Source organism: Papaver somniferum, chromosome 3 (genome assembly GCF_003573695.1).
Source record: "Papaver somniferum cultivar HN1 chromosome 3, ASM357369v1, whole genome shotgun sequence".
NCBI lineage: Eukaryota > Viridiplantae > Streptophyta > Magnoliopsida > Ranunculales > Papaveraceae > Papaver > Papaver somniferum.
This window is the reverse complement of record NC_039360.1, coordinates 51,667,785-51,683,007: the sequence shown is the minus strand read 5'-3', so window position 1 is coordinate 51,683,007 and position 15,223 is coordinate 51,667,785. Positions and strand designations below refer to the sequence as shown.

Sequence of the window (15,223 nt, the reverse complement as noted above, 5' to 3'; positions counted from 1 at the left end):
TAGATGGGATTCAGATTAAACAAGAAGCTTATGCAAGGAGAATTCTGAAACAAGCAGGACTTGAAACTTGTAATCCAACTAAGATACTAATGGAGTTTGGACTTAAAGTTTCAAAGGCACAAGAAGAAGCTGAGATTGATCCAACGAGTTATAGAAGAAATGTTGGATGCCTTAGATACTTGTTACACACAAGACCAGACTTGGCTTTCTCAGTGGGAGTAGCAAGCCGTTATATGCAGAGTCCACGCAAGTCTCATGGTGGTGTAATAAAGCAGATATTGAGATATCTAAGAGGAACAATCAGCTATGGATTGAAGTATGGTCAAGGAGGATCAAAAGGAATTGTTGGGTATAATGACAGCAGTCATAATATTGACCAAGATGATGGAAAAAGTACAACTGGTCATATATTTTATCTAGGAGAAGCACCTATTACATGGTGTTCAAAGAAGCAAGACATTGTAGCCCTCTCATCCTGTGAAGCTGAGTTTATGGCTGCAACAGAAGCAGCTAAACAATCAATATGGCTTCAAGAATTATTGGGTGAAATCAAAGGAAGAGAACCTGAAAAAGTTCTCATCAAGATTGATAATAAGTCTGCAATTGCACTCACTAAAAATCCAGTGTTTCATGGGAAGACGAAACACATTCACAAAAGGTATCATTTCATACGAGAATGTATCGAGAAGGAGATCATCAACGTTGAACACATACCAGGAACTGAGCAGAAAGCAGATATATTGACAAAGGCATTAGCTCGGATCAAGTTTGAAGAAATGAGGAAATTAATAGGAGTACAAGATTTTTCACAAGCATAGTTGAAGCTTAAGGGGGAGAATGTTGGATTAACTTCAACATAGAAGTCACTAACAAGCTGGTTAGGACAAGATTAGGAAATTGATGTAATCCTAAGGGAATTAGAAGTCATCTAGTTCTAAGAAAAGGAAAGACATGTAATAAGGTAATAGGACTAGGAAAAGGAATTCATAGTTCTATATATATATGATCACCAAAGTTGTGGTTGATCATATGAGAAAGATTAGAGCTTGTGTTTAGTTTTGAGAGATTTTCTAAACATCAATAAAGAGAGTTGTCTTTATATAAGCTAAGTTTCATCTTGCAGTTGCCGTTAGTCTTCTTGTTTGATGAACTTAGCCCCTTTGGATTAGGGTGACACAAATAAGCTCCAGTACATAACTAGTATTATTTACTAATTGATACTAGTTAACTACTGATGAGGATGAATACTTGTTGTTATTACTACTTTATATGATGATAATGATGCATATATAAATTAGTTATTATTATTTATGTTTTGCATCAGGAAGCTGTATGGCGATCTTGTATTTCAACAGAGACAGGAAGTGGTTTTCGTTGATGATTATGATCAAGTGGAGGCGGTGGTGGAAGGATGGCAGGGGAGGGTAGTAGGATTTTGATAAAAGGGATGAAGGAGTTGTAGAGGAGGAGGAAGAGTTTCTTTGTGATAGATAGATAGTAGTAAGCAGATGTGTATCATCTCCTTTTTTGGTACTGATATGGCTCTGCATTTGGGTTCAACATTGTAGAAAATTGTGTTCAAGGATGAAGACGAAGCAAGAAAAAATTGGGATGAAGAGGAAGAAGAATGGCGGTGAAGAATTTGACTAGAAGAAAGGTTCTAGCTACAGTAATTAGTACTGCACGACCGATTCAAGACGTTCCTTGGCAGAGTCGACGAGAAGGATCCAAGGAACATATTCTACTTCATGATGCATTTTGAGGTACGTATTGCGATTAATTTAGATTGTACAGCCCCATGATTTTTTCCTTTATTCTAGGATTGTATTTGAATTCCGATATTTGTAGTAGTAAACTGTAACGGCAATAAGTATTTTCTTAGTATCGGAAACAAAAATGCCGTCCTGAACTAAATAAAGCAGATGAAGAGAGAATTACGCTCTATAATGAATCGCTATGTCTAATAAGTTACTTAATTCAGTCGAATAAAGGAAAAAGATCAAAGTAAAAAATCATCTAATCTGATCAATCAAAGCAAAAACCGAATTACCTTAGAGTAAAACACTTTACAAAACTTGGAACTAGTCTCTCTATCTCTATATTTCTACAAAAAGCAACACAAAATCTTGGGGAAAAAACCAGAAAGTAGTGTCACTGGTAACTAATTTAACACTGCTTCTACAGTTTCACCATCACCAACTCTTTTTACCATGTTTCTCTACTAGTATATATTTACCATGTTTCTACTAACATCCCTAATCTGTGTGTAGAAAGTAATTGGACCCGTTCCTCTTGCATTTATTAAAACTCTCTATAAAGCTCAACGAAGTTCTCCTCTTGCCTCTGTCCCATTATAAAGTTTGAAGCCCTAATCTCTCAAAAGCTCTTAAGTTCTTCAATGGCGACGTCTAGTTCAGATGCAAGTGGCGACTACTTCAGCTTCAGCGGATCATACACAGGTATATCAACAACACTAATATCATGATCTAGTTTAATAAACTAATAAATCTTTCATTGAAAAAAAAATCATCATCTCTATAATTTGTTTGTTAGATTTCTGTTTTACTTGTTGGGTAATGGCTTCACAAGTTGTTTTCGTGATTCCCTGTACCTCCCCACTGCACTTAGTAAGCATATTGTAAGTACTCTTTACAGAGAATTTACCATCTTTGGCAGGCATCCATAGTATGGTATCTTCTTTAGATAAATCAATAAAGAGTGATTGTATCTTACTGGATATGGCAGCATCAAAAAGTTGGTGAAGTAGTTGTTCATTCCATTGATTGGACTCAGGGACAAATAATTCGGCAACATCTTCATAAAATCTGCGAAGGTCATTTATTGGTGATGGAGGAGTAATCATACCTGAAATCCATCTATCTCTCCAAATTTTGGTTTTCCTACCATTGTTGATTTCCATGAAGTAGTTTTGTTTCACTACCAGTAAGCCTTTTGTGATTCCATTCCATGTGTAAGAGCAGTTTTTAGCTTCCAATTTTTGATGAAGAAGATTACCATACTTGAAGTACTTTCCTCCCAAAACTTGAACCATTAGATGACTTGACTCTATGCAGATTCTCCAAGCAAGTTTAGTAAGAAGTGCAAGGTTTCAATTTCTCTAGATCCCTAAAAGCAAGTCCTCCCATATCCTTCCTTAGGTTTACACACCTTGTTCCATCCAATAGGATTCATACCTCTATTGGACTTATAACCCCAAAAAAACTGATGAGATTATTGGGCAACTTGAAAGTCCCCATGTGTATCCTAGAGAGACTTCTTTCTATTGATCATGGCTGGTTTTTTTCTTCTACTCAGGGTGAGGCAAAAGGTGGTTTGCTAGTCGGGTTGGTTCAAGCACTAGGGATGCTCATTGGATCGGACAGCCGTGCGGTCCTTAAGGATGGCAAAATCGTTACTGATAAGGAAGAGCAATGTGTTGACGGTTCGTATCCTTCCTCAACTTTTAAATTAAATCTCAATCATTTTGATAATTTAGCTACCTTTTTATCATATACAGCTGAGTTAGAGGTGCAGAGGATATTTATTAGTAAGCAGTTTGTACTGGCTGGATCCGGGACAATTGATTTCGTAAGGGAAGTAGCTGATAATTCGGAAACAGTGTCTGTCGATAATGGCTTGGTTAATGTGTTTGAACTTTCTTGAGGAACAATTGAAGAATGCTGTTCTAAAAGGCATGGATGAGAGGACTGCGTTTCTTCTGGTGGGGTGGGACGACACGGAGGTATTACCTAAGCTCTCCATGAGACATATCGACTGCAAGGGAGTTACAACTGTCGAGTCAATCAAGATTGTTGGTCTCTTGGATGCTGAGGATCTTGAAAGGTATTTTCAACCATTATTAATAATCCATCTTCGTTAGTTTTTTGAAAACTTGGAAGTAATTCAGTCAAGATTGTTGGTCCATTAGATGCTGAGGATCTTGAAAGGTACAGTCCGCCATTGTTAGTAATCTATCTTCGTTATACAGGTCGTATGAACAGAAAGAAAGTCCCAAGGAAGACGGTGATGCCATCTGTGCCATGATCCATGAAGCATCTAAAAAGTGTGAAAGTGTAAGTGTTGGTGGCAAAGTGAAAGGTACAATCTCTCACCTTTGAACACCAATGCTTCAGATATTTTTTTATTTTTTTTGAGCAAAAGAAGACAATGAATAGCATTTTGCTTACTTTTGATTGCAGTTTGCTTCGCCTCGATCAATGGAGATCCACGTAAAAGAGAGTTAACTATAGAGATGTGGGATCATGCTGCATTTAGGAACAAATTTCATGTGAAACTCACAGAGTCTGATCTTAAAGAAGGAATCACTCTTCCGAGTGCAGAGTTGGAGAGTATTGTGTTCCCAAGTTGGTCAAGACATATAGTAGAAAAGTTTGAGTCGCAACGTAAGTATCAGCATAACATCCATGTTCGATTTGCGTGTGGAGATGACCGTGACAATCTTCCAATCGCAAGTGAGGATGACAATACTGAACTTGTGTTTTGTCATATGCAACTCAATATCAGTAAAAGGAAGGATTCCTACCTTCTCGGGGATATCACTGGAGGAGACAGGAGGAAGCGGTACAAGAAGTTGGTTGAAAAGCTCCAGTTGAAAGTTGGTGATACAGTTAGCATGTCTTGGAATGTGGCTGGAGGCTTCCTCCTGGCTTCTTATCATCGTGCAAGTTAACAACATAATATTATCTCTTGCCTTCAGGTTTTAACTTTGCTATGATGATTTATATTTGACCAATGAATTGTATAAGCATAAAAATAGTAGATATAATTTTTCTTATGGGTATCTATCGAAACAGAGATTTGTTGCAACAGCTGATAGTTAATGTCACCTGGCTAGGTACTTTGTTTCTGTTAGTCTTTTGTTCTTTGCTTTTCCAAGTAGACTAAAGAGAAAGAAAAATCTGAATGTCACCTATGTTGTCAAAGGACCAAAGCGCTCGATTCACAGGTAAATGGCGCCTTGAAGAATTTGAGGCGCCAAATAATGGCCAAGAAAAATTCCTTTTTAGGTGTTCTGTCATGCTAAATTTTGAATTTCTTCACATAAGATTTTGAGTAGTTACTTAGCATTTATATAAGGAATGGGAATCAAGAGCTGTTCCATTGATGTGTTTATATCTGGAGTAATATATAGTGAGAGAAAACTGAATTCAAAGAAGAAATACACACAATGACTCTTTCTTCTTTTCAGTTAGAAGAAATAGTAGCTGTTGATGTTTGTATATTGTCCATAAATTTTGACATTATTTGCCTCGTGTTTTTAGGGGCCACTCAAAAGGATTTAGGAGCCAACAATAAAACAAAAAAGGTCACCCAAAGGAAAAATGTAGCCAGCCCTTATTTCGCGTAATTCGTAATGGCGAAATTACCCTTATATATTCGGAGGATATGATAACATTGTTATCCTCCGATTATAATCGGAAGCCAAAATATTACCCAGACTTCCGATTGTAGTCGGTGCAGTATTAGAATGATCTCTGTTTCATTTTTTCCATTTCTTTTTGATTTTTGAGTTGTTAGAGTTATAGAGAAGAAGGTGAAGGAAAAAAGGGAAAACCCATTTTATCACTACAAAAATGGATGGATATGAAGAAGAAGGTGAGAATCATGGCGAAGAACAAAATGTTGAGGGTTCACGACCGTTTAGAGAAGACGATTTGGGGTATATGTTGAATGATCCAAACTTTTGTGGAGAGGAAAACCTAGACGACCCTTTCATGGAAGAAAATGGAGAATCGCCTGATATTGAAGCTAACGATGCATGTAAAACACAGGTATTGTGTTAAGAAACTCAAATACTCGATTTGCATGCGTTTGTGTGCTTTTGTAAACAGAAAAACCGATTATTGCATGCATTGAATGCCATGAACTATCCAGATTCGGTAGATAATTTCTCGAAAAAAATTAACGAATATAACACACTGAGTACCAAATATGTATATTCGGTAGTTCCAAGATAGTAGTTTACTGCCGAATATGAGAAAAAATCCCAAACTGGTTTTCCAAAAAAATCCTCATTCGGTAGTTATGTAGAGTTATTTACCCCCGAATGGCCCCAAAAACGAATTCCCCAAAAAATTTCAAAACTCAGTATTCTTATCCTTTACAATCGGTAATAGTTTAACATTATTTGACTGCCGAATATAACAGTGGCCTCAAAATAAAATTTCCGAAAACTTGAAAATCGGATGTTTATCGATTAAAGTTATCTCCCGGTTATTTATATTCGGCTGTTTTACTATATTTTTTAGCTTCCGATTATATCATTTTTTGCACTCAGTAAACTGTGTACATTCATTTGCATAAATCGGGTGTTTTGGGTAACCGATAGGATTCCGAATATAGTATATTCGGCAGTTTGACTTATTTAATAACCTCCGATTATTGTATAATAATTTGTTGCTTTCATATGCAGGCCATTGAAGAGTTTGTTGATGATTTCTATTTGAGGCCCGACACTTCCCTATGCTATGCAAACGATTTGGTATACTCATTACTACTTTTTTTTTCTTCAAAATTTATATGTTAAATGGTTATGCTTATTTGTTTTGTTTTATGCACGTTTAGACATTTGGAAGTAAGAAGGAGGCAAAGGAATGGCTTATGAACAAGGCAAAAGATGACATGTGCGTGGTAGTTCAAAATAATCATGTTAGTGACACTCTATTTGAAATGATTTGCGAGCGAGGTGGGACGCGAAAGAATCACGAGGGAAAGAATAGTAAGTACGTACGGAAGACGAATAGGAAATAGCGAAGCAATACCAAGAAGATAGGATGCCCATTTAAGATTGTCTTCTATAAGCCCGATGGTATTAAAGGTAAAGAGTATAAAATGTATAAAGTTGATAACGGTTGTCACAACCATGATGATCCGTTGGATTTAATTGGACATGTAATTGTTGCCAAGTTAAAACCACATCAAATGCAGACGGTGAGGTCTATGCGGATCCAAAAAGCGAGTGCGATCTTAGGTAAAATAAAGGCGGACGACCCCGACAACTTATCTTCTTTGTCTACAATTAAGTCGGCCCTAGATACGATCAAAAGGACTGAATGGGATGGTAGAACGGTCATGCAACAATCGGAGTGGTTAGCGGAGTTACACGGCTACACCTTGAGAAGGGAAGAAAAGGATGGTATAGTGGTTCGTATTTTCTTGGCACATCCCGAAATGATCCAATTGGCTCAATGCTTTTATCAAATTTTGTTGATAGATGCTACTTATAAGAAAAACAAGTATAACATGCCGTTGTTGAACATTGCTTGCCATACTTCGGACAAAAACACGTTTACGATTGCATGGGGTTTAATGGATCATGAGAACAATGTGAGTTTCATTTGTATGTTGGAGACGTTGAGGTCCATTTATAACGGTGATAATTTTCCAAGGGTTATTGAAATGGATAACGATCAAGCCTTAATGCATGCAATAGCGGTAGTGTTTCCGGAAGCCCAAAACTTGCAATTTACGTGGCACATTCAATGCAATCTCAAAACCAATTGCCATCATCATTTCCAAGCTAAAAGACCAAGGAAGGGTACCAAGAGGTCAAAGGAAGAGGATGAGCGCATTAGTAAATTAACCGTGGAAGAACGTAAGGAAAAGGATAGGCTATTTGAAGAAAAGTGGAAGGAGGATGGAATTATTTGGAAAATGTTCATGAAAGCATGGGACAAAATCGTTTGGTCGATGACCGAGGAAATTTACGAATGTAACTTGAAGAAATTTGAGGATGAATACGGCACGGACTACCCAAAACTGGTTGAGTATTGTAAAAAACAATGGTTAACGATTAAGGAGAGGTTTGTGTTTGCATGGACATATGAATATCGTAACTTCAAGAACGAGGTGACAAGCATTGCGGAGGGGTCTCATGGTCGACTAAAGAAAATACTAATTGGTAGTCAAAATGGAGTTGTGTCGATCCAAGAAGCAATCCATGAATTCACCAATCGTGATCTCGTAAAGATTAGGAAATGTATGCAATTTAGTGTACACCAATTCCCGATGGAACATATTAAGGAAAAATTGCTTCTAAGGGGAGTTGTTCATAAAGTTTCAAGATGGCAATAAATCGCATGATGAAACAATTGAAGTTATATAAAACTTATGATGACGAGAATACGGTTTGTGTTTGCAAGGATATGATAGGTATTGGACTCCCGTGTCGTCATAAGTTGGGTAGGTATGTTGAAGTGATTGACATCGATGATATTCACCCATTTTGGAAGCAATTAAATTTCACTCCGAACACCCCGGTAGTTGATGGTCCGTCTTTCTTGGAGTCGGAATTGTGTGCACGAATATGCGTCATTTGGAGTTCAGTAACCTATAGCTTTTCTGGCCTGTATATTCGGTTCTAATATCAAAAGAATATTTCCGATTGTATATAATCGGAAAACAAAATAAGTACCTAACCACCGAATAACCAACATTCGAAAAAAGAGATGGATCATTTCCTACCGAATACGCGTCATTTGGAGTTATGGATATGCATCATATGTATTGTCTACCGAATAACTATAGAGTGAGTTATAGAGTTAAAGAAAAAACCTGCAATAGAGCCACGTTCCCGGCAACTTGGCAGGTTCCTAGCCTCGAAGCCTTTCTCAACTCTTCCATCAAGAATGCTAGGCATGCCGTGCCCCAAGAATAGTCACCGACTTCATGGAGAGGATCCAAAAGTTGTATAAGGTTGGCGTCGATCCGGTTGCCAGAAGTATTGGGGAATATGACACATCCCAATACACAAAGGAGATATGCGTTGGCAGCGTGGTTCACTTGCTCATCAGTTAACGTTCCATTCTTTTCCTTCTCCAAGGTGCCTCGGAACATATTCATCAAAGCTGTAATGTTGATCTGTCTTGTTTTGTAACTTGCATGCCTCCTAAACTTGTTGTCTCTTCATCCCAACCTAAGCACTTTTTAGTTAGAGCATAAAGTTGTGCCCAACTTAACTGCTTTGTGTAGTTAAACTTCACAGTTGTGCCTTGGTCGGGAAGGTTAAGAATCTGCACAACATCATCCGGAGTAATCGTCATCTCCACAAACGGCATATGGAAAGTATTGGTCTCAGGATACATTCTCTCCACGAACGCCGATATGGCCACACGATCATGTTCCAACAATGAATTCTCGGCGGCATTAGCTAACCCCGAGTTGGCAACAATTGACTTGAACCTTTCACATTCACCGGATAAAGGCCACGCAAGCATTTTTGTTGGTGCGGCGGTAAGTTTGAGTAGACGGACCGCATCTTGATGATCCTATTAAAGTACATAAAAAAATCCTTAATACAAATATTATGATATAACACATAGACAATACATTAATAAAAAATAATAATTTTATTACCTCGGTTTCGTATATTTCTCTGGCCCATGAGTCTTTGTATCCAAATAGCAATTTTCCTCCATCCGCCGGTAGCCCAAGGACTGTGCCTGCTAGAATACCCTTCTTCTTCAAGTGCTGAGGGACAAGATGTGATGCTTTCTTAGAAATATCCTTCTTTACACCATCTTTTCCTTTTTTGGCTTTTTGGGTACCACTTGGTTGTCCTTCTTCTTCCACTCTTGGCACTGGATCAACTGGTTCAATTTCATGGTGGGGTGTAACTTGTGGAGCAGTTGGTTTTGCACTTTGTTGAGCGGCTTGTTCAACACTTGGTTGCACCCCTTGTTCACTGCCTTGTTGTTCTACACTTTGTTCAGCACTTGGTTGCACTCCTTGTTGACTGCTTTGTTCTTGTAAGCTTTGTTGAGCACTTGAATTATCTTTGGCGCTCCTTTCCCTCCTAGCACTAGCTGTCACTTTCTTCCTCCTTTCTCGACTTTGTCTAAACAACAAAGAAAGGAACAATATTTACAAACTATACAATCGGAAGACAAAGTATGGAAATATAACCCGAATGTACACATTCAGACGTAAAAAGACACATATTGTTCCTGAATACAAAACAATCGAAAGCTAACTAAACATATTTACAACCGAATATGCATCAATTGGAGTTCAGAAGCTCTAAATTTTTCATCCTACACAATCGGAAGAAAAAGTACAAAACTATAACCCGAATAAACAAATTCGGAAGTAAGAAGACACATATTTTTCCCGAATGAAAAACAATCGGAATATAACTAAACATGTTTACAACCGAATATTCATCAACTGGAGTTCAGAAACTCTAAAATTTTATCCTACACAATCGGAGGTACAAAACATTATATTGTCTTCCGAATAAATACTGGCCCCAAAATGGGATTTTTCCTATATCAGAAATTTTGAGATTTTTTCAATATATATATTAGGTAGTGAGTGTACTTCCGAATATTGTGTGTCTACTTAAATATATTCGGAAGCCAAAAAATTCATCAAACTACCGATTATTACCAGTTTGTATCCAGGAAGATATGGCCAACAATATTCGGCAGATAACCAACAAATATATCTCCCGAATACTATCGATGTTCTTGAGAAACGAAGAACACGACTACATTCGGAAGTAAGTAAGCATGAATATCGCGCGAATCTGGATAAAAAACCGAAAACCCTAAAAAAAAATTTGCTTGATTCGTCGAATTAAAGCGAAATAAACACCAAAAATGATAGATTCTTACCTAATTGGGGTCATTTGAAGTTGACGAAGTGTTTGACTATCGGAATCGCCACCACCGACTACATTGCCGGGTACTTGTTCTTCGCGTTCTTCTTCATTTTGCAGCAAGAATTTCTTTATTTCTTGCTAAAATCCCAATCTTTGGATCGATACCCCGAGCAACATTTTTGGTTCTAGGTCTGTGGGTTTCATTTCCCTTATCCATTGTTTTATAAACGAATCGACGATGTTTTGATTTTACGATTCGCGGCGATGTTTCGGTTGAACGAGGGAAAGTTTTTTTTCTTCCACAATCGGAAGATATGAAACTGGAAGAAGAAGAGTTGAAATGAGTAGAATTTTTTTTTATTTGGTTTTTATACAGTTTTACCAGAAGGGCATTTATGTAACTTCAATATCATATAGGGTACCCCTTAACTAGAGTCTTTGGATGGGTATAAATTGATGGCCCCTAAAGCCTTTTGAGTGGCCCCTAAAAACGCGAGGATTAGTTGGACCAAACAGAACACACATTCCGGATTTGATTATCCGAGAGACGAACAAAAGTTTCGTGTCTTCTAAAGCCACGTTGTCTCCAATTGTGTTGTTAACTGTAACATTCAAATTTACTTCAAACAAAATTTTATAGCTGAACTGAACATGATATTGAGAGAAGGAACAAAGTCAAATGAAGATGATCATAGAATCAGTTCCGAAAACTAAACATTGTTATGTGTACTAAGAGATTTGAGACAGATATCACTTCTACTAGCTGCCACAACAACCGCAAGACTGGTGCTCACTAGATCTTTTTCTTGGGCTGCTGTGACCACACTACTTCATGGCTTTTGGATGCAGACGAGCATAACATTCCCTGAAAATCAGCTCATCTTGATTGTATTTGCGAGCCAAAGTCATCAAAGAATGCTGAATAACCCCTCCATAAAGCGTCAAAACCAAATGAAGAGTAGATTCCTTTTGGATGTTGTAATTAGCCAAGCTACGGCCATCTTCAAGTTGCTTTCCTGCGAAAATCATTCTGCTGATCTGAAGGAATTCGTCCCAAGTTGCTTTCCTCTGAAGATCACTCCCTGCTGATCCAGAGGAATTCCTTCCTAGCCTTGACACTGTTGATGGGCATGATCCGACGGAAACATTGGAATTACAAGGTTCCTTCCTCTCTTGTATATCAGAATTTTCTACGACAAATATTGCTCCCGAATCAGCTTATCTTTCGCCTCCGTTCTCATGAATAATGATCATGCGCGAGCTTCATAGAACAGCCCTGTTTGGCATGACCAGACAATTATCGTACTTCCCATGCCAGTTTCTTTTTCTGTGACCACCCTTGCTGCATCACTTTTCTCCAAACAACACCTCTGCACCTGAACTTGATGAAAGCTTGAGGCAACTTTGTGTACGTCTTCTGAACTCTAGCTTGATACTTGCTTAGTAAGGCTTCTTGGTCTGAAAGAACAGTATCTAATTCAATGATGGCGGGTTGAGTTAATTGCCTTCTCCACATCTAACTCGAACAAACAGAGATCTTCCGCATTATTAAACTCCACTTTCTTAGAAATCGACATTCTCTCGAGTGTCGCCTGGAATGACCGAGACAACACCATTAACAAGATCCCACAAGTCTTGACCTTGTGGATTTGCTTCAACAGAAAAACATTAAATACTTGTGATTATTACATACGAACTTCTTCAGTCTCCACACACTTGAAACACAGAAATTTCACATCCATTTTCATAACCAGGAAACAAAATCCAGACTTCTAGATTTAATCAAAAAGGATTATAAGAAACAAAAACACCAATCTCTTCAACAATCAAACCCACCGTAACACCTGACGAGGTTTCAGATCACACAAACACAGAAACAGTGAAGAATAAACAGAACTTTATATTCAATAAATTAACTTCACAATAACTGGATTTGTGACTCTTTGTCAGATTCTCAGCAACCTATTACTATTAGTTAAAAACCAGAAACTATTACCATTACTGGCGCTTAGACTGATGCAGACCAATCAAACAGAACCAGAAACATGAGTAAAACTACTAGCACAAGTGCCCACCATTAAGATGCACTAAGTTTTGACTGCTGTGTTGTTGAGGCTGAACAGGAAAAAAGGCTTTCGGTGAAAGTTGCTAGTAGAAATCTAGTGTAATGAAGGGGAATGGAAGAGATTCCATCGATCTCAATTTCTTTGAAAGTCTTGTTTTTGAGATCATATGAATACAAAGCCCCTAACTTAATGTGTTTATGAAAATCTCCATAGTTTTCAAAGACAATCTGGGTAGTCCCTGGAATTCCATGAAAACCCAGAATCCGCGTATCGCAAAGAAAGGGTAACGCAATAGTCTCTTCACTCCAATTTCTTATGTTTCCTTTACAATTCTCCATTTTTCTGTCAATGTCATCATTCAATATCCACAATTTCACAGTGCACAGTCTCTTTCTATATACTAGAACTAAACGTCCATCCATTTCAAGAATAGCAATAGGCTGCAAGAAGGCTGGTTCACGAGGCTCGTCAAGAATGAACTTAGGAATTGGAATAACTCTAAACTTCTCACTTCCAACATCAAACGCTACGATAACATCAGGATCACCATTATCACCACCCTTGGAGTGTTTGTCCTCGGTACGATGAACAGAATCACCCGAGATGCTCATAAGCTTATTTATCCAATATATGGAACCATTTGCATACACAAAAGATTTTCTATTCAAGAATGCAGGAATCACCACATTAAGCTTTTCTTGGTTGTCCTCATGAGGCACCACATCAATCCTTCTCCACTTAGTGTCACGACCTATTGTCAAGGCCTCCCAACTTACATAATTATGGGATTCAATAGCACGCCCAAGATAAGTTCGGATTCTTGATAATGTCCAAAAGCAGAAAAGTTTATGCTCCTTAGCCAAAGGATCATATCCAAACAGAAAAACCGGTCCTCCGTGAACATTATTTATGTAAGTTCCATCTTTTTCATACAGATCTCTTTCTTCCTTCAATAATGTTGATTGTATCCATGGTGCTACTTCTCGGGTACTGACATTGTATAATCTAACAGCAAATTCACCCCGATCAACAAAACAAACCAAACCATTTACGGGTCCCAAAACTTGATCATAAACAAACCAGTTATTATCAGTCATCCTAACATTATGAATAATGGCTTCTGGCTCTCTTTCCTCACAACCACTGCCTTCACTCAGTAATAACTCTGCAGATAAAATACACTGACGAGGCGTTTTGGTTCGGGTAAGCCAATGGTCATCGATGTTCTTTCGTTGTTGCTTCAACGGAACAATGACAAGGAGATTCGGACGTGATTTTGCTCGGGTACTGTGTAATTGAATCAAGTAGGTGTCATTCTTAATCAAAGACAACCAACGTTTACATACTGATTTGAACCTTAGGAGTGATTTCACTGGAAGTCTGCTTAAAATCTCAGTCAATATACAATCATCACTATTAACAATTTCAGAACTAGTAACAGGACTTGCAATAAACTTAGTAGGATAATAATCCACATTACCATTACGTGAACGGTAGAGGAGGCCTTTCAATAGTTTTGGTAGGTTTATGTAAACATCGCAATTGTTAATGGGAACCTCCTTTCGCTTCATGGACATTTTCCTTCAGCTTCCTATAAACACACATACCAAAAAAAAGATTGAATTTTTAAGAAGCTCAATCAAGCAAATCACTAATTCAAAATTCATAGTTAAAATTTCAAATAAAACCCAGAAAAATTCGAATACTCTAATTATTATTTTCATAAGAAATATCGGAATTACACCATAGATATCAAAGTTTGGGTTTGAACGGAAAAACTAGAGCTTTGCAACACATACCCGACGACGACGAACAAGAAGATGCAGAGATCCTTAATTAGCTTTTTATTTTTTCTAGATCGACTAAATTTCTATTGTATACGGGGAAGTTGTAGGCTGAATTACGCATGCATCTTTCATCTATAGCTTCTGTGAGGCGTTCAATTGATCAATCAATCAAGCCGATATCTTATGTCTCCTTCCTTTATAAAAGCCCAAAAAGACTATTTATACCCCTGACCAGATGTTCTTGAGTTGACCCTGAGTTGAATCGGCTAAACAAAAAACAACAAGCTTAGGCCTATTCCTAAGCACGTGCTAAAAACTGATATTTGGCATATACGCACTAAGGGTATGCCAAACTGCCAAACTCATATGCGTATATGTCAGGAATAACATATAGGCATACACGACAGAGTTTCCAGCGAGCGATAGAGTGTTCATCGCTCGACGGTCAACCCAGCGCTCGCTGGTCTTTAAAGCGCCAGCGCTAGTCAAGTTATCACTCGGCTCTCTGATCATCGCTTATCAGATCTTCATCCAACGGCTACTATTTTTCCCTCTATAAATACCAATCTCATTTCAACTCACACCAGAATTTCTAAACCTCTCAAGAATTTCTCAATCTCCAATTCTTTTCATCACTCTTCCAATTCCTTAGAGATCATGGCTGATAATATGAGTTCGCTGAGTTCGAAGCAAACCAACGTGATGCCGCAAATCGAAGGGTTGTTGATCCTTCCAATGTGGAAAGTGAA

General features: G+C 37.9%; 1 protein-coding gene across 1 annotated transcript; it reads right to left on the bottom strand.

Moving 5' to 3' along the window:
* Positions 1-11,260: 11,260 nt before the first annotated feature.
* LOC113356140 (putative F-box protein At5g62660) lies at positions 11,261-14,642 on the bottom strand. Its single transcript, XM_026599173.1, has 2 exons — positions 14,487-14,642; positions 11,261-14,278 (listed from the first exon to the last, which is right to left on the bottom strand). Exon 2 carries the CDS (start codon positions 14,262-14,264, stop codon positions 12,699-12,701), a length of 1,566 nt encoding a protein of 521 aa, XP_026454958.1. The 5' UTR covers positions 14,265-14,278; positions 14,487-14,642; the 3' UTR covers positions 11,261-12,698.
* Positions 14,643-15,223: the final 581 nt, after the last annotated feature.